Source organism: Microtus oregoni, unplaced genomic scaffold (genome assembly GCF_018167655.1).
Source record: "Microtus oregoni isolate MIOR12 unplaced genomic scaffold, Mior012 000010F_ref0000083, whole genome shotgun sequence".
NCBI classification, from domain to species: Eukaryota; Metazoa; Chordata; class Mammalia; order Rodentia; family Cricetidae; genus Microtus; species Microtus oregoni.
Window position 1 is genome coordinate 22,547,124 of NW_024543069.1, and position 22,169 is coordinate 22,569,292.

Sequence of the window (22,169 nt, forward strand, 5' to 3'; positions counted from 1 at the left end):
ACACAGGAAGCTGTAGGTTGATTCTTTTGTTTGGTTTTTCTAAAATGTCGTCTAACTGCTAATAATGACTTTATCGTAGGAGCACTTTGAAAACATATTTGAAACATATATTACTATTGATCTGCTTTAATCTCTGTGATAATGCCATTGTCAACTGGGCAGACTCTAGAGTCACCTGCGGGATGGGTCTCTGGGCATGCCTCTTGGAATATATTCTGGTTGTATTAACTGAGGTGGGAAGATGTCTTCACCGTGTGCCACGCCAGCCCCTGGCTGGAGCCTGGACGGGATAAACAGAGAAAGGGGCCCCAGAGGCGGCATGTGTTCATTCCTCCCTGATGCCTGCCTGTGGGCGTGGCTGGACAGCTGCGGCCAGCTCCTGCCATGATGGACACGGTCTACCATGGCGCACACACAGACACCCAGGCAAAACACTCAAACATAGAAACCCTTACAAATAATAATGAGTCTGTACTCTGCAGAGCCCTTCCCAATTCCAAGAGGTCATTAGCGAATGCTTTGAAAATGTACATCCCCAAAAAGCTGGAAACCAAGAAGAAATGAAAAAAATTTTCAAATGCATATGACCTAACAAAAGTGAATCCAGGAGATATAAAGAATTTAAGCGAATCTGTTAACAGACAATGAGATTGAAGTCATACTTCAAAGTATCCACACGAGTCCAAAAGGCCAGATGGGACATTTATAAGTTCTAAAGAAATGTAGGGGAAAATCTAACACTGGTCATTCTGAAATTGTTTCACAAAATGGAAAGGTAAAGAGCATGACCAAACTCATCCTGTGAAACCATATTATCCTGATATCAAAACTGGATTAACGTCATAACAAGAAAGCCAGAGAGCTGAACACATTAAGAAGGACATTCACCATGGCCTAGTTGGTTTCAACCACAGGTGCGTAGCTGCTTCAATGCACACAAATTAATAAGTATAATATGCCAAAGAAGTAATCTTAACTAAATAAATCATATAGTTTTTTAGTAGATTCAGGAAACATTTGACCAAGTTCAATATATTTTCATGACAGAAGTCCTGAGGAAATTAGGAATAGATGGAATATTCGTCAAATAATAAAGTCTACTTATGGCAAACTGATAGCTAACATTTTACTAAATGGAGAAAAATCAAGAGCATCTCCTAGAAAATCACAACAAGACAAGGGGTGTCCACGCTTCACTTTTATTTACCACGGTGCTTGAAGTCTTGGCTAGAGCAGTTGGACAAGAGGAAGACACAAAGGGAGAAAAATAGCGCAAGGAAGAAGTAAAATCATCTCTCTTGGCAGGTATACGATTATAATCGTAAGAGACCTATGGACTCCACCAGAAAGATGTGGATGAGAACGCAGGTTCAGGAAAGCGGCAGGGTGCATCGCATACAAAACTCAGTAGCCTTTCTATGTGTCAACAGTAAGCTTATTGACAAAGTAATGAGGAAAAGCAGCTCATTTGTGATACCTTCGAAAATTAAAAAGTTCCTAAGGATAAACCTAGCCAAGGAAGTGGGAACTCCGTACAACGAATACTCAAGACACTTAAAATAAATTGAAAAAGACACTAGATTAAGGAAACATCTTCCTTTCTCCTGGATTGCCAGACTTGACAGTGTGAAATGACTTCATGACTAAAGTCATCTGCAGATTCAGTGCAATCGCCATCGGAATTTCAATGACATTCCTCATAGAACCAGGAAAAAAACCCTAAAACTTGCATGAAAATACAGAAGAGCATGGAAAGCTGAAACAACCCTATGTAGAAACAGGAAATAATAAGTAGGAACAAATAATAAATATAAATAAGAAATAAGGTGAAGTTATCAAAACATGTGATCTCAAATTATACCACAGAGCCACAGTGACAAGGTATTAAGTACAAGAACAAATAAAAAGCCATTTAGACCAATAAAACAGAATATAGAAACAAAAAATAAACATACACAGTTATGACCACCAAATATTTGGCAAAGGCGTAAAAGACATACACTGAATAAAAGATAGCTAATCCAACAGTGCTGGCAAAATTGTATGTCCACCTGCAAAAGAAAGAAGATATATTGATATCTCTCAAACTGCACAAAGATCAATTAAAAACTGATTGAAAATCTTAACTTCAGACAGGGGATTAAAATCTAGACTATATGAAGGGCTGTGAAAATTATATGAACACAAAACAAAAATATCAATCAATAAATGGGCAAATGAATCGAATAGACAGTTCTCAGAAAAAAAACAAGAAAGCGCAGTAACATGTTTTACAAAAGTGTTCAATCCCTTGACACACAAACATGCCACTATAGAACCAAACTCTCTCCTTTCTTGCTTGAAACCTGGATCTCACACCATTATCATAAAAGAAAATACTGTATACATTTTAAAATTTCTAAATGATTTTGAAGTTCAATAACTCTTGTAAAATTCAAGTCTCTTGCCTGGAGGTGGTGGCGCACACCTTTAATCCCAGCACTCGGAAGGCAGAGGCAGGCAGATCTCTGTGAGCTAGAGGCCAGCCTGGTTTACAAGAGCTAGTTCCAGGACAGCCAGGGCTGTTACACAGAGATGTTACACAAAGAAATCCTGTCTCAAAATCCCCCCCCCCCCAAACATAACAAATAAAAATTCAAGTCTCTTAACTATGGGTGTCTCCAAACCAAGCCAAATACTTTCTTACTCCAAGAAGGAACCAGTGCACAATCACAACCAGATCAAAGCAAACTCCAAATCCAACAGTGAAAATAATTTTGTAATCAGGGACTCACTCGTCATCTTCTGGGCATCTCTGCTTCTCTGCCATGCATGACAAGCAGCTTGTTTGGTAGGCTTAGGCTAGCTCTGCTCTGCACCTGCCACTGTCCTTGATGGTGACCTCATGGTTCTGATGTCTCTAATAGTCTGGGGCCTGCAGTGCAACCGAGGCTTCACCAGGAGTCTCTTTAAACCTCTTCGGGGATTCCAACCTTGACTCGTGGTGGCAAGTGTCAACTTCTTTCTCTCCACGACTCCTTCAGTCTTGCAGCCTTCATGATGCTAACCTTGGTACCACATAGGACACACCGTTCGCCAAGTCTTGCTGTCAGATTGATGTGCACCCTTGCCCGCACACTTGACTGAATCACAGCTTCCGTGAACTGACACCGAGGAGGTGCCACCCCTAGAAGATTTCAACCCAACGATTCTGGTTTCTTGGTAATCACGGCTGAGTTTTCAGTTGCAGCTGACGAGCATCTATCGTCCCAGTAAAGCAAAGCTTGGTAATCACGGCTGAGTTTTCAGTTGCAGCTGACGAGCATCTATCGTCCCAGTAAAGCAAAGCTTGGTAATCACGGCTGAGTTTTCAGTTGCAGCTGACGAGCATCTATCGTCCCAGTAAAGCAAAGCTTGGTAATCACGGCTGAGTTTTCAGTTGCAGCTGACGAGCATCTATCGTCCCAGTAAAAGCAAAGCTTCCACTTCCAGACTCTTAAATACGTCACGTGAACTGCCATGGCAGTGTCTTTGAGGGACTCTGAAACTTCCAAGTCAAGACGCCGTCATCTTTAGTTCCCTCGGCATTATTTTCCAAACCCCCACAGGCTTGGAGAAGCTCAGAGTACTCAATGGTTTCCCAAGACGAAAACCTCCAAAAGCTTCCCACAATCCTCTCCCTTGAACGACATGGTCAGAACTGTCATAGAAAGATCCCACTCTCTGGTATCAATTTGTGACCTGCTTGGCTTTCTGCGACTATGATCCAACACCGACCAAAGCCAGCTTGGGAAGGAGAGGGTTCATTTCATTATATCCTTCCATGTCACAGTTTGTCACCGAGGAAGATTGAGGCAGGAACATGGAGGCAAGGACTGTAGCAGAGGCCATAAAGAAATGCTACTTGCTGGCTTGCTCCCAGGCTCATAGTCAGCTCTCTACTTTTATTATACCTGCCAGGACCACCCAGTGGCCTGAGTCTTCTTCCATCAACTAGCGTTAGAGAAAGTGCCACACAGATGTTCCCAGGGGCCATTCTGACAGAGGAATGTCTAGTCTGTGTGTAGTTAACCAACGTAGCCAGCAGAGCATCCTTCGCTACCAGGGAAATACAAAGTAAAACCACCCTGACAGACTAGATCTCACAGCAGGTAGAGTGTCTGTTACCCAGACAACAAGGGACAACAACAAGCACAGTTGTGGGCACGTGGAGAGGAGACTCTTAGTCAGTGCTGGTGGGAGTGTGACTGGTGCAGCCACGGCGGAAATCAGGATGGAGGTTCATTAGAAAAGACTGAAAATTACCCCATGACTCAGCTATAGTGATACTGGTTGTCTACCCGAAGGGCTCCGCATCCTACCATGGAGATTCTCACACAGACGTGTTCACTGCGGCTCTGTTCAACGTGGGATACGAGTTGGCCCATGTGCTCATCAACCGATGATGATCAACTGATGGGAATGTGGCACTACATCCATATTTCATTCTTCTGTTGAAACAGAGAAATGAGGAAAACAGAAGGATCCAGAAATTATTATAGTGAGGCAACACAGACTCAGAACACTGCAGTTCTCTCTTAAATGTGAATCGTGTGTGTGTGTGTGTGTGTGTGTGTGTGTGTGTGTGTGTGTGTAGACCAGAGAGAGGGCAGGAGGGATGGATGGCTCAGTGGTTAAGGGCCCTGGATATTCTTCCAGAGGACCTGGGTTTGATTCCCAACACTCACACGATGATTCATTACTGCCTATAACCCTTGTTCTAGTTGGTTTTATGCCCTCTCTTTTGGCCTCTGTGGGCACCAGGTATGCACATGGTACACAGACATACATGCCTGCAGGTGTAGGTGGACTTTTACTTGGCTTACATGTAGGCAAAATACTCACGCATGTAAAAGTAAAATCTCTCTCTTTTTTATTTTTATTTTTTAAAGACAGAAGGGAGATGAAAAGGATGGGAAATGTTTTTGAGGAAGGGAGCAGAGATAGAATACCTGTGACAGGATTAGAGGGAGGAGACTTCTTGGGGGGGGGGGAGGAGAAGCAAAAGATGAAAGGGGGAAACGTGAAGGGAGAAGGGAAGAGAAGACAGAAAGACCAACAGACTGAACTTACTATGAAACCGCCAGAATGGAACCAGGTTATATTTAGTATTTACGTCATGCTAAATATCACAGAGATCAAATAAAATCGTATTTATAATTAAATGCATTCTTTGTTCTTAATACATTACTAAATATACAAAGCATATAAAGCATTTTTATATTTTAAGAACTATTTGAGTTCTAGTCCTAATTTTGCTATAAAATTATGCAGTCTGTCAACATTCCCTAAAGAGGAACTGGACCAGTAGAATGGATCTATATTATAAAGGGAATTAGCTTACACAGTCGGGCTTAGGTAGCCAACAGAAGCTCCCTGCACACTGAGAATCTGTGACCCCATGAAGCTGGATGCCTCAGCAGCTCCACTCCCGCACTGAAGGCCTGGAAGAATCCTGCAAAATCACGGCTCTTCAGTCCACATTAGAAGGTCCGAGAAGCTGGGTCGTGATGTGGAGGAGGAAAGCCCAGCAACAGCAGGAGCAGCAATGGGAAAAACACACAGGGCATCATCTGGAAGCCAGACTGGCAGCCCTGCTCCTTCCTGTTTTTTTTTTTTTTTTTTTTTTTTTTTTTTTTTTTAACATTAATTACTTCTTGTGTGTGTTCTTGTTTGTGGAGGTCAAAGGATCCACACAGTTCCGAGGAATCTGACTTAGGCTGTCAGCCCCTTTACCCAATGAGCTATCTCTTTAGGCCTCTTTGGACCTCTGTGGTGTGTGTGTGTGGGGGGGGGGGTCTCAGTTAGTACTTCCTGGAAATGCCCTCCCTCACTGTTACAGATGCAACTAATCACTGTCTAATTGGACACAGTTCTCTCCATAGGACGGAACTCCATCTGTGGAGCTATGAAGAAGTGATCATTGAGGGGACTCCCAACCACGTAGCTGTGGGTGGGGGTGTCGTCTTCCATGCCGGACACTGACCATTCAATGATGTGGCTGGTTGAAGGTAAAAAAAAAAAAAAAAAGCTGAATGAACTCACCGTTCCACCGAGGCACACCTGCCTGCCATTGGTGTGCTAGCTGGGGTAAGCTAACTTGCTCATGACTCCCTAGAAAGGATTTCACACAATAAAACCTTATGTGCCGTCAAGTTACAAAGCATTTGATTTTTTTTGTTTGTTTTGTTGAATACACACAATCAGTTCACCTGATTCGTTTAGAATCTGGTTAGAGGATTCTCAGCGTGTGGGAAACGGAAGCAGCATGGAAAGAAATCAGAAAATACAAAATAACGTCCTTCGTCAAGAATGGCAAAGTGTGCGGGGAGAAAGGAGCGTAAATGCAATGCTAAAATTCTCTCTTTGAATTAAGGCTTGGTCAGTCGTGGCAGCTACTCAAAAGAGTGATTTTTAACACAAAAAGCCTATCTTATCTGAGGTCCCATTTAATTATTTCAATTATTTTCCTTTTCATTCATTCTTTGAGGATTTCAATGTATTTTAGGTCATACTCAGCGCCCCCAATAGACCGGTGCTCCCCCTTCCCCTGCATCAACTTCTCTCATCTAGGACAAGACAGCCCAATGACCATAGCCACTCACTAGATTCTTAAGCTCCAGTCCGAGGAAGAGAGCAGATTGAAAAGAAGGCTCCGGGCTCCCGGAAGCAACCTCCCTCAATGTTTGCTACCAGGTCAAAAGAGACACAGAGAGTTCAAGCCTCCAGAACAAATCTTATTCCCTCCCAAGCCACTCTGGCTCTTGTAAGAACCTACTGCCTGGCTCTAGAGGGAGCTAGCTGAGACCGTCAGCCACGGCAGGAAACACAATAGCCACCAGGACGGCACAGCGGGCTTTGCCTTCGCCAGGCAGAACACCTTGCAAATTGGCTCCTTTGGTCCCGGCTGGCTTCGGAACGTCTGTCACAGCAACCAAGACGTTCCTGGACGTTCCTGTGTCTTCATATTCAAAGGCACAGGAACTAAATGATGCAACATATATAGGAATTACTGTCATACTGAACAAAGAAATCTTGCACTTCTGCATCCAATGTGGGTTGCCAGAATCCTTGCGAAGGTTCACAAGCTACTTTGATGACTTTGAGTCCACATGTTTCCTGGGACCCTCTGCTCTGGCTAAGCCAGTTCACATCCGCTAACCTCCTTTCTCTGGTGAACACATCAAGGACAGTTCTCAGGCAGGCTGACGACCTTTGCTTAAAGTTTGAATGACCTTTGTGCTGCTTTGAGAGTCTAGGGGTGGATTTTTGTTTTTAAGCAAAAGCAGGAACAGGATGTATGCGTATACATAAATACACATCTCCTGATATATGTATATATCCTGAGTACGCGTGGGGGTGTGTATACATTACTTTTCAAATGAAGTTAACCAATTATGTAATTCAGTTTGCTGACTGCCTGTCACCTCTGCAGGTGCCAGGATTTCCAAGATTCAAGAACTGCCTTGATTTTCTGACCATTCTTTCTTGTTGAACGACCCTCCCCCTCCCGCCCCCCAACCTTACCCCCAGTCCTAGGACTTTCCCTTCACTCGTGGCCAGGTCACCGGCCCAATGACCCCAGCTCGGAATCTCTCCTTGTGCCCCCTCAACACCCAAGCCCCAGCACCTCTCCACGTTCCTTCCTTTTCCCGGTGCCAGTGGGTGCCCACGGGGAAGATCTCCCCGGGTACCTGGGGCACCGCTATCTCTCCCAGCTTTTCTTGCCAACTTGGAAAACCTCGCCATCCTGGTGGATAGAGATGTGGCCCAGTCCGCCGCCGCCCAGAGTCAGGAGCCCCCGGGGCAGATGCCCCGGAGAAGGAGGTGAGGAAGGGGAGCGAGCCGCGCCCTCGGGCCGACCTGGAGGGCGCCACGGCCGCAGCCCGAGGGCCCCGCGTCGCTCTCCCGAGCCAGGGTTCTCGGGAGCAGGCCGCGCAGGAGACGTTGGCGGGAGGGGTTCGTGGCTGTTGGGGGAACCGGCTCCTGGGGAACAGTCCCTTCCAGGGTGGCCACCGTGGGCAGGCCGCCGTCCGCCTTCTCAGGGGACGCCGGCCAGAGGGGCGCGAGTGGCGACGTGCGGTGCGGTGCGCCACGCACGCCCAGCTTTGCGGCTCAGGAGCCCCGGGTTGCACGGTTAGCCGTGCCCTGTAGCGTCCCCGGGGGCCGGGCATCAGCCGGCGGCGCTGCAGGTGAGCGGTCGCCAGGGCGATGGGGACCCGGGCGCACGCCCGCCGCGGTTGGCATGGAAGCGACTCGGAGGGACCAGGGCTGGTCGCTGATTGGCTGATTCAACAGACGCGGCTGGGTCGAAAGTACTCAGTGGCGAGCGCAGCAGCCCTAGCTGCTGGTGCCGGCGCCCCTGGAATCTCTCCACTCCTGGTCCCCCTCCCTCCACGCCCCGCCCCGCCCCGCCCGTCCCGCCCCGGCCTGGGTGCTCTTGCTAATTGCTTCAGAAAGAGAAGAACCTGAGAGTCAGGGCCGGCTGGGGGTCCCAAGCAGGTTTGGGGGTCTTCCTCTGGGGAGAAACACCTGTTTGTCACTTGGGAAGGAGAACCACTTGTCCGCAGTCAGAGAATCTGGATTTAGTTCGAGATCAGGGAAGGGGGGGGGGGCGAGAAAAATCAGGGATCCTAGATTTAGCTGCCCTCTCCCCGCAAAAAAAGTCAATGTGGGTTAAGAATCCCCATGTGGAGTTTGGGCAAACTCTCTCTCTCTCTCTCTCTCTCTCATTGCAACCTTCAACCTGGGGTCAGAATAAAGTCTATTCGACCAGTGTTTGGTTCTGAGGTAGTTGCCTGTCACTGTTGCAAACCTTAATGTTTGTTGGGAAGTTGAGAAACTGGTGGTGACTCGGGATTGGCGTCCTCCCAGAGTTCTCGGCATTCCCGGGTCCCCAGGTTGAGAGGGTTGACTAACTGTGTGTCTCCTTCTCTTTCCTGGATAGCAGCAGGTTGTGGCTTGCTAGGCGATGCGTCGCCACAGCATCAAGACTGGAGTCGCTCTGCCTCCAGTGGGCCAAGGTCCAGAGGCTTGTCAGATGATCACTCGAGCTCAGCTCGGCCAGGATCCCCCACAGAGAACCGTGCTAGGGGTGTTGACTGAAAATGAACAGTACAGGAGGACCTGTGGCCAGGTAATGATCCAGGAGCATTAAGAAAGTTGCCATGGAGAAGTCCTGCCAGTGGCAGTATGCGTGTGTGCGTGTGTGTGTGTGTGTGTGTGTGTGTGTGTGTGTGTGTGTGTATCCTCCCCCAATATCGAGGAAATAGGTCTAAGGGATTGTTTGGGTTAAGCATATGTTAAGTGACTTAAGGGCTAGTCTGAAAGGAGATGTGATTACTCTGCTCTGTAGCACTGGGGAATCTCTGGGCAGGAAAGGTGTGCACTATGAGCCATCAATCAAGGAGAGCTGGTATTGTGTTTAGTGTCCAGCGGAGACAGTGTGTGTACCAGGATGCACTAGTTTCCTTTATAAAAGAAAGGGTTGCATCCAGAGCAGATCTTTCTACCACTACAGACAATGGGCACCGAGATGCTCCCTGTCTGCCCTGAAGACAGAAACAAATTCAGACTTTTGGAGAGACTTGAACCTGCAACAGTGATGTTTTGAGACAGAAAATAAAGTCTCCCCGAAGCCTGTGGTTAGATAAACCCTCATGATGATGCCTCATTTCTGTATTACAAGTCTGCGGAGCCCAGTGGTTGCAGGAGTCCAGTCCAGCACATGGGTGGGTCCTAAAGGGGACGTTAGAGATGTTCTTACCCTCCCACATGTTACAGTAGAGACTCATTCAGAGCTCCCTCATCTGCTGCCCCTTCGAGTCCGCTGCTCTTGGGTAGGACTGGATCCATTGGTGGGGGGCGGGGGAGATCCCCACATTGTCCTTTTAATGCTCTGGGTCAAGCTGAGTGAAAGGAGCTTAAACAGAACTTGCTCAGCAGCGTTCACTTCTTTAAACTTAACAGTCTGAGACCTGAAGGTATGAACTGGAAGTGGTCTCTACACTGAAAGTCCTTGTTTGAAATTCAGACTTAGCTCTTGTGCCGTCTGGAGTCACTGCTTGGTGCCTCGTCTATGCTCCATCCCCCCAAACCCTCTTTAGAGACCTGCCTGCTGCCTGTTTCGCCATTCTTGTTTGTTTGTTTTGATTTGCGTTTGGTTTTAAAAGAATTGAATTACTATGTATGTACATGTGTGCATGTATGTGTAGCAGCGTAAATAAATGCAGGCGGATAGTAAAGAATATATACAGCTTTAATGGTTAAATAAACTTACAGAACCGAGGTTCCCGCGTAGCACAGGAAGCAGGAAAAGGGCCCAGCAGCCCGAGGCAAACCCGCCCCCTAAAGGGGCTAGCTTATCCCTACATGTATGATGTGTGTCTGTAAGCTTGCATGCCCCCACATTTATGTGGAGGTCAGAGAACAAGCTTAGAAGCTCCCTCTCTCCTTCCTAGTCTTGATAGCAAGTGTCTTTGCCCCCTGAGCCATCTTATTGTCTCAACCCTTAATCGTCCATGGTTCATGCTCCTTCATAATAAAGAATAAGAAGACTGTATCCTGTTCTTCCCAAAGGAATGCTGCAACCAGAACCTTCGCTCTTCCTCTCCACGCCAGGGAGTAGGGGGAGTCTAGCCCAAGCTGACTTTGTCCTGTTACTTAGCCCTAAATGTCCTCAAATTCAGGATCCTCCAACATCATCCTCCCTGGAGCTACAATTACATGTTTGCTCACTTTGGGCCAGCAGCTAGAATCCTCAACATTTCCCCGTGCCATTCCCGTCCTGTTCTGTGACTGATGTGTCCCAGTTCTGGAACCGATGTGCCGTACCTCATGGCCTCTTGGCTTTCAAGGTACCTATCCGACAACTCTTGTCTTTCTTCTGTTTCTCTTCTCTTCTCTTCTGGATCAAACCCATTCATGGTCAGCGCTTCCCATCTCCAAACTCATCCTGCCATGTGGCCAGCTAGGTACAGCTCCTGTCCCAGTTACACAGCAAGATTTCTTGGAAACTGTCTATCTCAGTAGGATGGGCGTTCCACCAAAGTGACCGTGTGGGGTGGCACCTTCTCTGTGGTATCTCTAGTGTCCAGAAGAGTGATGGGCCTGGCCAGGCAAACCTAGCGGGTTTGTTACTGGATGCTCGCTGTTTCTGGGTCTTCTCTTACTTGTTTTGTTTTTTTTTTTCCTTGATATATCGATTGGCATTCCTCCTTCTTTGAAATCATTTCTTCTTGCTCAGCTTGGGGAACAGTGCTCTTTCTAGATGTGTTATGCTATACATTGCCTCTCCTCAGTGTTTTGCTGGTGGCACACAGACACACACAGTGCATGGGCCTTGAGTCATGACTGGTTGTAACTTGTCTCTTGAGTTGTTTTTTTTTCCTGGAATTTTATTACAAAATGTTTTTCTTACTGAACATAAGTTTAACTTGATCGATGGAAGGTAAATTCGTGGAGTGACATATGAACTGGGAAGTGGTATCCAAAAATGGGTACCCAAATTAAGTATAAGCAAAATGTTCACAGTTGATGGTGTTGGCATCTGGAGACATCATAGCCTAACTCCTAGGCCCACCCCGGCTTCCACAGACTCTCTTTGGGCTACTGGTTGTGAGTGTTCACTATGACAAGGCCACCCTTGTTCCTGTTGTTCTTGCTGTAAGAATAAAGAAACGGCTTGAGAAAACTCCCTGAGAGTAATGATGTTGTTATGCAAAAATATCTTTATATTTGCAGCACAGGGTTCCAAAGTCATGTTGTTTTCCTGAATAACAAGCAGGAAATGGAAGCTTTATGGGCATCTTCAAGGGAAAGTTGGGTATTTAAGCAGCAGAAAAGAGGGGCTTAGTAACTAAGGATCAAGGGTGACGCTGGATTCTTGTACAATCCTGCAATGCTCTCAGTGTAAAGGGAGACTTACAGTTTTCCTCCCGAACATGGCAGCTGGTTTCCTAAGCATATTGTAGCTCTTCTCGCTTCTCATAGTCATGAATTCTCTTTACTACACACGTAAGGAAGATGACAAATTGTAAATAGAGCTTTTCCCATAGGACAAATGTAAACAAAACAAAAAGGGAAGTCATACTTTCAGAGATCCGGTGTTTGGAATTAGATGGCCAGCTTAGAATTTTTTTTTTTTTTTTTTTTTTTTTTTTTGGTTTTTCGAGACAGGGTTTCTCTGTGGTTTTGGAGCCTGTCCTGGAACTAGCTCTTGTAGACCAGGCTGGCCTCGAACTCACAGAGATCCGCCTGCCTCTGCCTCCCGAGTGCTGGGATTAAAGGCGAGCGCCACCACCGCCCGGCATTTTCAGCTTAGAAATTTGACTTAGAATTTACTCTCCCTTTCCCAAGCCACTGGTTTGGGTGACACGAGCTCATATTGCTCATCGCGGATGGCGACCAACAAGAGAGGTAACTGGGTGTTTGTTTGTTTGTTTTGAAGGAGATCACAACAGTCAGATGTTTTACTGGATCAGAAAATGTCTTCCCTGTGGCTGGAAAGAAAGTGCTCCCTGACCCTGGGGTCAATGAGCCAGCCAAGCATGGATTTGACATCTTCATGGATGAGCCTGAACAGGGGAACCGTGACGGCTGCCCAGGGAGAGAGGGGATAGTGTTTGAGGATGTGTACGAAGTAGACACAAGCATGCTTAAATCGGACCTCCACTTCCTGCTGGATTTCAACACAGGTAATCGTACTCCCCCAGGGTGGCTGGTGCCCTGCGCCCACAGCCCTCTGCCATGTTCCAGGAGAGCAGGAAGAGATGGCGGTGTGCGCAGCTTCCGGTGCGGGTGAGGGGCTGCGATTAGCCTCTAATGAAATCATTTACATGACCACGTCACTCCTCTGCAGTCTCCCCAATGCTGGTCGACTCCAATGCCCATGCCCAGTCAGAGGAAGCGGCGGATTTTGGGTCAGACGTGATTAATGTAACAGAATATGCCGAAGAGATTCATCGCTACCTGCGAGAAGCCGAAGTGAGTTTCCCAATCTTGGGTTCGATCTCCAGACACTAAGCTCTGTCTTCATATTACAAGCTCTTGGTCATGGCCTCTAGCAAACGGCACCTATGTGAGATCTTTAAAACATAAGAAATCTAGAAAAAGAAAAGAAAGAAAGAGAGGAAGAAAGAGTCTGAGCCCAAGCCCAAGGGACACCCAACCTGATGTCATAATACTAAATATCAAATGCATACATGCTCTCTATATGGTTAAAAGTATCTGTGTTAAGTACTCAGGAATCACACATACAATGTTTTCCCTCTTTGCTCTATACCAGCTCATGACATTTCTTCCTTATTGTGCAATAAAGATTTATTTGGCGGGGAGTCACAGTCCTCCTAGTCTCGGCTCCTGAGATCTCTTCACAAAATAGGAATGCTAGGGAGTGGTGTCTTTGCTAGTGCAGCCATTTGAAGAGCTACACTCTTTCCTCCACCAGGTAAGACACAGACCCAAGGCCCACTACATGAGGAAGCAGCCGGACATCACGGAGGGCATGCGCGCCATCCTGGTGGACTGGCTGGTGGAGGTTGGGGAAGAATATAAACTTCGCACAGAGACCCTGTACTTGGCTGTCAACTTCCTGGACAGGTTTCTTTCCTGCATGTCTGTTCTGAGAGGGAAGTTGCAGCTTGTCGGGACAGCGGCTATTCTCCTGGCTTCGTAAGCGTTCTCTCAGCTTGTGGATGCCACCCGTTAAAACGCTCCGTTTCTCCCCCTCCATGTTTTGAAGGAATGTGGTGCCTGCAACGCAAGTGATCTGTACTCTCTTGATAAGAGACTAGAATCTTTGTGACTTAACTGAGGCAGTGAACCTTGCCCACACACTTTCTCTTCGGTTTGAATACTTGAAGTGTGTGGAAAGGGATTCACTCTCATGATTGAAACAGCCATTGACTAGGATTAAAGATTGACTAGGATTGACTTGGCTGTTCTGCACTGGAGTCTCTTGGCTGAATTTCAGCATAAGCAAAAATGCCATTTGGGGAGGTTCTTGGTTTCATAAGCGCTTTGGTACTGAGCTGGCAAACAGCGCTAGTGCCGCAGCACGTTCATTTCATTCATTTCATTCAGTTTATCTGCTTCCTGTCCTGATCAGTGACTCCTAACAACACCTCACTGAGTGGGGAAAGAGAGCTGGGCTGCGGCTAAACGGGCTTAAGTGATCTATTGCTGAATGGTAGTTTCTACTCTTCTGGCCTCAGATGTCTTAGTCGTTGATTGTAATTAAAAAAAGCCAAAACAAAGCAAAAAACCCAGGTTCTTGTTCTTTAAAGAAAGCAGGACAAATGCAGAAGGGAAGAATGACAATAATGAAGTTATATTGTTGTTTTTCTCTTGCCTATTCAGCATGATTTGCTAATCCATGAAGTTGAATACGATCTTCGAACAAACAAACCCAAAGCTATGGGATTTTTTTTTTCTGTTATTGGATTTAATCCTAGCATCCTGTATCACAAAGTGACCCACTATGTATTCAATCAACAGAGATCCAGCTGAAGTTGCGGTCCTTTAGGCTCACTCTGTGTTTCACAGGCCCCAACCTGCCAGGACTCTCAGCAGTTAGTATAACACGTCCTTGTAATACTCTCTTCCTTGGGCTGAAAAAAAAAAACAAGGTTCTCAGTGTGTTTAAAGCCCCAGACAGCTCTGTGGCAGTTCTGTGGAAATGGGAGTTTGAAGTGAAGCAGCCTGCAAGGCCATCACTGGGTGCTCCAGACTTTCTCCCTGGTAATTCTTTACTCTCCCCAGGAAATACGAAGAGATCTACCCGCCCGATGTGGACGAGTTTGTCTACATCACGGACGACACATACACAAAGCGACAGCTTCTGCGGATGGAGCATCTGCTACTGAAAGTTCTGGCATTTGATCTGACCGTTCCAACCACCAACCAGTTTCTCCTTCAGTACTTGCGGCGGCAAGGAGTGTGCATCAGGACTGAGAACCTGGCTAAGGTACACCACAGGCCTTCCAGAGACATCAAGGGCTGAGGAGGCTAAACGGCCACCTTTCTCAGCTGTCCTGAATCTCCGCTTCCCAGCTTTCCATCTTTGTAGAGATGAAAAGCAATTCACTTTAAGAACACGACACCTGTTCACAAGACGTTACTGTTGACAGGGCTGCAGCAGGTCACATTCACCTAGCTCTCCCAAGTACTGAAGATGTTTAAGTTTGGCAACCGCTCCCTTGAGAAATACGGTCCACAAGCAGGCAGTGTCTTTTAATTTGGGAGCCAAGTGAATGCAGCTGTTTTGTTTGAAGCTTACTCTAACTCACAAAGTAATGAAGCATTATGAAGTTTGCATTCATTTTGACTTAGAGACATTCAGTTGAAATGATTAATGTTCTGGTTAGGCCAATGAGCTTGCTGTGCAGAGTGATAAGGATGGTCCCGTGAATTCACCAGCGTACTACTTCCGATGTGTCCCCAGTGGCAAGTTCTCAAGTGGAGCTCGGGAACTGCGTCAATTTGCCTGATAATTACTAGCTTTAATATGGCCACACCTTTGCCCTCTGACTGACAACTCTTCCTAATCCAGGTGCAAGGTCAACACTCCCTTATCTGGCCACCATAAAGCCTGATCTACCAGCATAAGAAAAGTCACTATCATATATGCTACATGGGTGAGCTAGGGTGTTGGAATATCACCACAACTCAAACATTAATGTGACCAAGGGCAGTCAGAGTAACTACTAAACTAGGACTTGCCTGGCTTGAGTTCTGGGCTCAGAACTAGGTTCTGATGGAAGGTAAATAGGGCACCAATCGATGATGGTGGCAGTTCCAGGTTTACTGACAATTTTAGTCAGATTTGACCTTGCTCAAATCCCTGACTCCACTGAGCCTTTCTCTCTTGTGCTTAGTATGTTGCAGAATTGAGCCTTCTCGAAGCTGACCCATTCTTGAAATATCTTCCTTCCTTGGTAGCTGCAGCGGCTTACAGCCTGGCAAACTACATTGTGAACAGGCACTTTTGGGTAATGTTCTTCCTTCCTCCCAGGGGGAATAAATTCACGGCTCTTACAAAGTCTGTTCAGTGTCTCTCAAGGTTCAGAATGGGCACACCTCTTACAAGGACAAGTTAGTTTCATGATAACTGGTTGCCAAGACAACAGACCACAGCTTGTTTCCGAGTGGTCCAGACCAGTTGTCATGGCTTTGCTCTGTGGGAAGCAGAGAAGGCTCGGTGTCAAGGAGATGCCAAGGAAGGCCTGGAAATCTCAGTGCCCACCAATACGCACAGAGGGCCCTTGAGGTTTAGCCATTGGCCATGTCAATCAAAGTTGATCCTAGACAGTTGGGGTGCTGCACACCTCTCATACAAACACTTTTGAGGCGGAGGCAGGAGGATTGTGAGTTCAAGGCCAGTGTGGGCCAGAAAGGGAGACCGTCTCAATAAAATAAACGTTACTAGCATTTACCTTCTGTAACAAAAAAAGACCCTCCAAGTTCAGCAAGGACTGTTAGAAGCTCAGAGAACATGGCTGTTAGTGGTTCCTACCTCAGAAGGTGTCACGATCAGAAACAGATTCCTATATTTTGTTCAAGACTCTCTGGAGTGAAAAAAAAGAAGTAAAGTATCGACTTTATATCTACTAAATATTAAAATGTCTGTGTGTGTGTGTGTGTGTGTGTGTGTGTGTGTGTGTGTGTGTGTATAAGAGAGGCAGGGAGGGAGAGAGACAGGGAGGAGAGAGGTGGGAGAGAGAGAGGAGAGAAAGAGGGGAGGAGAGGGCGATGGGGGAGAGAGAGAGCAGAAGGAGAAAGAGAGGTGGAGATCAGAGGACATCTTTCAGGAGATCACTTCTCTGTTCCCCCATGGGTCGTCTTTTGATTAGGAATCTTTCATATTCCAGACAAATTCCTTAAGAACCAGTCAAAGTCCCAAACAGGAAGGAACAAGAAGAGTGAGCGATACACATCAAGGACTACAGCCGTAGACTGGAGCAAACTTGACTGTTTTGTTCCTAGTCTACGGTTTCTAAAGAGCCTTTCAGATCCATGTGCACACTCACCGAGGCCTCAATTCCCCTCACTTCCTAATCAGTTCTGTTCAGATTCCTAACCTCTTATAAAGTGACGTGAAGCACAGTTTTCCTTTTGTTTCAACTAGCCAGAAACGCTTGCTGCATTTACGGGCTATTCATTAAGTGAGATAGTGCCTTGCCTGAGTGAGCTGCACAAAGCCTGCCTCAGTATACCCCACCGCCCTCAGCAAGCCATCCGGGAGAAGTATAAGACTTCAAAGTGAGTGGTGGGCACTCTCCCCTCCTGGGTTTCTGGGTTGTTGTGGAGTCGGAACTGAAAACAGAATAAATTCTAGCCTCTCGTAGGCTGGAACACAAGACGGCTCGCTAAATCAAGAAAAGGGATTTAGAGAGGACTTAGGTTCATAATTTGCCAGCATTTAGCAGTTATAGTTAGCTGGAGGCTTTGCGCTGCCTAGCCGGCAGCCTTGGCTCTGGGCTGACCGTGCCCTGCTCTCATTTCAGGTACCTGCACGTGTCCCTCATGGAGCCACCTGTAGTTCTTCCCCTGCAGTGAGCAGCAGGCAGCGCCGAGGTCACCTCCAGAACACGACGGCCACATCAGCAGGCTTGCTCTGAGTTGTTACCGGCTTCTGCAAGCCGGGTCGACAATGTCGGTTGTCAATGGCATCTTGAATGTGTAAATGTTAGGTTCTCTTAGATGTTAGTAGTTTGTAATTTATGTAGCTATAGAAAAGTATTTTAAACAAATAAACAGCTTACTATGGAGCCATGTGCTGGCCCTATTTACTTGTTGGCACAGCAGACACTCACGCCTGGGCTCTCAGTTGTGAGCTGCACATGCGTGTGTTGTGGCCGTTTCAACATTATCCCAAGCTTGTTGTATTTGCATCACATGCTTCGTGGGTAAGCGCTTTGAGACAGTCAAGCCTTTCTTTTCGTCTGAGGCTCGCTATAGACGGGTGAAGGAAAGAGGGAGGGGCCAGCTGAGATGGACTTATTATGAGACCCAAGTCGCTGTTCTAAGTCCTAGCTTCCCTCGATAGCCCTAATCAGTAGGGTGGCAGACATCCGAGAATCTCTTGGGTTCAATTATCTCTTGGGGGCGGCACGATATATGACCCACCCAGAGGTATCATGCCCTTTGGGAAAGGGCTGCCATCCTGTCTCCTCATTTTGGATTCAGGTAAGCACCAGGAGTGAGTTTCAATCACAGAAGATACTTGGGGCAATAGAAAAAGCTAACCTCATCACCAATGACACTTTTGGATGATGTATCCAGCACCTCTATATTTCCCTCGGGAGAAATCCATCCTCAGCTTTGCTTGGGGGTGGGGGGAGGGATGAGAATGAAAATGAATGAATCCTGCCAGCTGGCTTCCTCACTTTCCTCTCTTATTCCATCTGGGCTGTAGCCTCTTACTGGCTGCTGCTCACGTTCAGACACACTCGGAAGTGTGCCTTCCCGACCTCGGTCTAATCAAGTTGACAGTCAAGGGTAACTATTGCACTTACACAGATGAGATTGCTCAGTTCCCAGAGGCTGATTTTCAGCCCTGCACAGGTGAGAGTCTAGACTGGGGAAGTAATAGTGAGACAAAGGAGCAGTGTTTCTCCCCAAGACAGGAAGGAAAAAGAAAATGAATTTAATTTCAAGGCTGTGTGGCACTTGCTGGAGACTGAATGAACTTTCAAAATTAGTGCCATGAACCAGTAGGTTTGGGGGCACACAGGAGTCTTCTGGGTTATATGTCCCGGCTCTTAGGAGAAGCCTGCCTATCTCTGGACCAGCTCCAGGGCTCACTCCAGAAGGTTCTATAGGGGAAATACGGGAGTGATATGCTTTTTAGATACTATTTAAATAGGAAGGATTAGGTTCAGGGAAGTTTTGGGGAAAAAATGAGAGTTCGTGAGATGCACTACAGATTCTATAGCTTTTTAATCCTTAGTGAAATTTCATATCCAAAAATATAGCCACAAAATGAACCAAACACATAGCTATATAAAACTGTCAAAGAATAAAAAGGCCATACCAGGCATTTGTGAAGGTGTTTTAGGTGCTCACAAGCCACTGAAAGGGGCAGTCATCCCCAAGCTGTCACCCTTTCAAGTTTTGATGGGGAAACCAGCATGTCCTGAGGCATTTTGCTATGCAGGACATAGTCTCACTATCAGGACCTGCATCAGAGTTAAATTCTCTGTACCAAGGACACTCAGTTTCCTTACCTCATTTTGCCTTGATTGTTTTCCCCCTCTGTGAGTAGACCTGAGTTTCCCAGCCAGCTGACTGGGGCCAGCACACAGCCCTTCTCTGTGGGGCAATGGGAGATGGCAATGGCAGCTGATTCTGACTTTTGCCGCGTCTGTCCCTTTCAAGATTTAAAACTTGAGGTACTCCTCCAGGGACCATTTCTTTCGGCTCTACCTGTTCGCACTGCTGGCCACCTCCTCCCTGTGGTGTGTGTGTCCTGAACTGGACCTGGCCTTAAGAACACTGAGGCCCCAGGTAGATCCAAACACAGGAAATTTTCTCGACTGGCACATTCTTGCTTTAGGATGCGTTGCTTCAAGGAGAAGCATTCTTGCAGAAATAGGGCATTCGCTTTGAATCATTCTGCAAAGGATTTTTTTTTCTAAATATGGATACATATTTGAGTGTAGGCCCCAAAGCCACACTGCAGGACGCAGAGGTCTGAAGACAGACCCTTCCTCTCTGCTGTAAGCCGCTCGTACACAACCCATTTCTATTCCTGCATACACACACCCCCACTGATTGCAAGGAATGGGCCCTCGGCGGCTCCGACTTCCTTTTCTTCTTCCTCTGTCCTAGCCCCAAAATACTTTATTTAAAAATAGCAGGAGAGTTGTCACCTGTGTGCCTCCCACCCAGCTTGTGTGTGATCTCAGTTATCTGCATCCCTCTCCCGCTACACCAGACTTTTGATTTGTTTAATTCTGTGTTGATCTGGTCCTTACATGGAGTGTCTTCATACAAAGGAAACCATGATACTTCCTTAAAGTTGAATGGTTACTGCTGGTCACACATATTGTTTAGTAACTTTGGTGGGAAATTTTTTAAATAATTGGAGTCAAATAATAAAATTATGATATTCTGTAATCACATGAGAATAGATAGTTCTATGGTGGACAAATCTATGATTTATTTGTTCTCATGGGCTTTCTTCACGCTTTTTACCCATTCAGCACTGTCCAGTACTTACAGCTTAGGAGACTGCTCTGCCTGAGGGTGTGGCAATGGTGCCTCTGTCCGACTCTCCAGGTTTTCTGGCCTGTCATTTCAAACAGACACACACTTACTCAAGGAAGTTGGTCATGGCCATGAGTGGAGAGGCCCTCGTGTGCCCCATGACTGCGCAGGATCAGCCTACACTGGAGATCATTGGTGAAAACGTCTGGACCAGGTGCTGAGAGGAGGAAGCAGGCACAAGCTGCGCTCATCTAAACTCCACCCTACTGGAAAGGATCTGAGCCCTTGGCTCAGCCTGCAATGCGAAGGGAATAATGTTCAAACAGCAGCTTGCAGAACTGAGCATGTGTGTCAAGGTCCCACCGTCTCCCACTCCTCCGCAGTGTTAGAAGCTCTCAGGAGTGCTCTGTGGGCAGACTGAACCTGGGAAGGACATGCGGGAGATCCCAGTCCTGCCTTTCTTTGTTCACCTAGGAAGTTATTTTTCCTAAAGATCCCTGAACATGAAAACCGGGAGCTTCAGTCCATTGGTGTGGGGCACTGGCTGTCTTTGGGGAAGATGTTGCATTAGCCATCCGCAGATCTCTGTAGCTCTCTGCATTGAAGACATCGCACTCCATCGCGTCTGCAGCTTATGTTAGGGAGGGAGCTCTTGTTTCCACATGACCAGCATTCTTTAGGAATCCACAAGCAGTGTTCATGGGGCATGCGAGGAAAGAGGAAAAATGGGAGCTCGCCTTCCTTCTCACTGCAGGAACTGGGAAATGGAAGTCAGCTCCAGAAAGGGAAAGGAGATCTGTTTATAATGATTACATCCTTGGCAGCGTCTTATCGTGAAGGATAAATCTGATCGGTACTTACCAGATCTCAATTGCTCAATCCATCTTTGCTGTTTCTGGCATATCTTGCTAACACTTTCAAATGATTTACTTCTAGAGATTAATCTCTTCTGAACTGAACATTGCTTTATGAATAAAAGGCATGCTAATCACTTACTTCTTAGAACATATTATAAACTATAGAATGTGGTGTGATGAGAATTCTGAGCACTGCCAGATATATGGCTCACTCCATGGAAGCCGGTGATCCGTGATTCACCCAGTTCTGTGTGGGAAATTTTAAAGTTTAAAACAAGTGGACAGGAGACTGGGGAGATGGCTCTGTCAGTAAAGGGCTGTGTGCAAGTAGGAAGACCCAAGTCCCCATTTCCAGAATCCATGGATTTGGTAGAGCATGTCTGCAATCCTAGCCCTCCTCTATGGAGACAGGGACAGGCAACCCCCTGGGAGCTTGCAGACCAGCTAACCTGGTGTGCATCATATGAACAAGATACCCAGTCTCAAACAAGGTAGAAGGCAAGGACCTCCACGTGTGTGCATGCGGTTTACACACACACACACACACACACACACACTCACACACACACGCCTATGCATGTTGCACACATAAACACAAAAAGATATAGCCAAAAGAATTCACTCCATTATATATTATCCTATTATATATGATACTCCAGGACATTTGGGAAGCTAGAAGATGGGTCACAAGCTGCAGTTTTCCTTGAGAATGACGTTATCTTAGGATGATTGATGGCAACAGAAAGAGGTCACAGGTATGTAAGCCATGGAAGACAGAATTTCATTTCAGCCTTCGTTCTGTTCCTCCTTCTGCCCCAGGCACTGAGGGCAGGAGCTGGGAAGGTGGGAAACCTGGCATGTCTTTTGGAGATGAACGTTTGATGTGATGGCTGTGACATTTAGGACAAGAACAGGATCGGTGACGGTGTTAAACTTGAGGTGACTCACCAAACCAGAGTACACAATGGAACACTGTCCTGCTGTCCAGTCCCATCTCTGCCCTCACCCCATGATGCCACAGCCCTAGCCTTACGTCAAGCCGTGTCTGTCCGACTCCCTGCCGCAACTTCAGGTCATCTAGTTTCC

The 22,169-nt window shown here is 46.7% G+C and overlaps 1 protein-coding gene across 1 annotated transcript; it reads left to right on the forward strand.

The window, feature by feature from the left end:
• Positions 1 to 7,798: 7,798 nt before the first annotated feature.
• Positions 7,799 to 17,574, forward strand: Ccna1 (cyclin A1). The gene is made up of 9 exons (XM_041659314.1): positions 7,799 to 7,845; positions 8,969 to 9,154; positions 12,467 to 12,713; positions 12,878 to 13,002; positions 13,466 to 13,689; positions 14,779 to 14,983; positions 15,894 to 16,007; positions 17,144 to 17,277; positions 17,523 to 17,574. The coding sequence occupies exons 2-9, from the start codon at positions 8,990 to 8,992 to the stop codon at positions 17,572 to 17,574; spliced, it is 1,266 nt and encodes a 421-aa protein (XP_041515248.1). The 5' UTR covers positions 7,799 to 7,845; positions 8,969 to 8,989.
• The last annotated feature ends 4,595 nt before the right edge of the window (positions 17,575 to 22,169 follow it).

Bases quoted from the DNA above. Each gene is read 5' to 3' on its own strand.
- Ccna1 (XM_041659314.1), top strand. From the start codon at position 8,990: ATGCGTCGCCACAGCATCAAGACTGGAGTCGCTCTGCCTCCAGTGGGC. The intron at 16,008-17,143 runs GTAATGTTCTTC...TGTTTCAACTAG, and splicing joins TTGTGAACAGGCACTTTTGG to CCAGAAACGCTTGCTGCATT. The intron at 17,278-17,522 runs GTGAGTGGTGGG...CTCTCATTTCAG, and splicing joins GAGAAGTATAAGACTTCAAA to GTACCTGCACGTGTCCCTCA.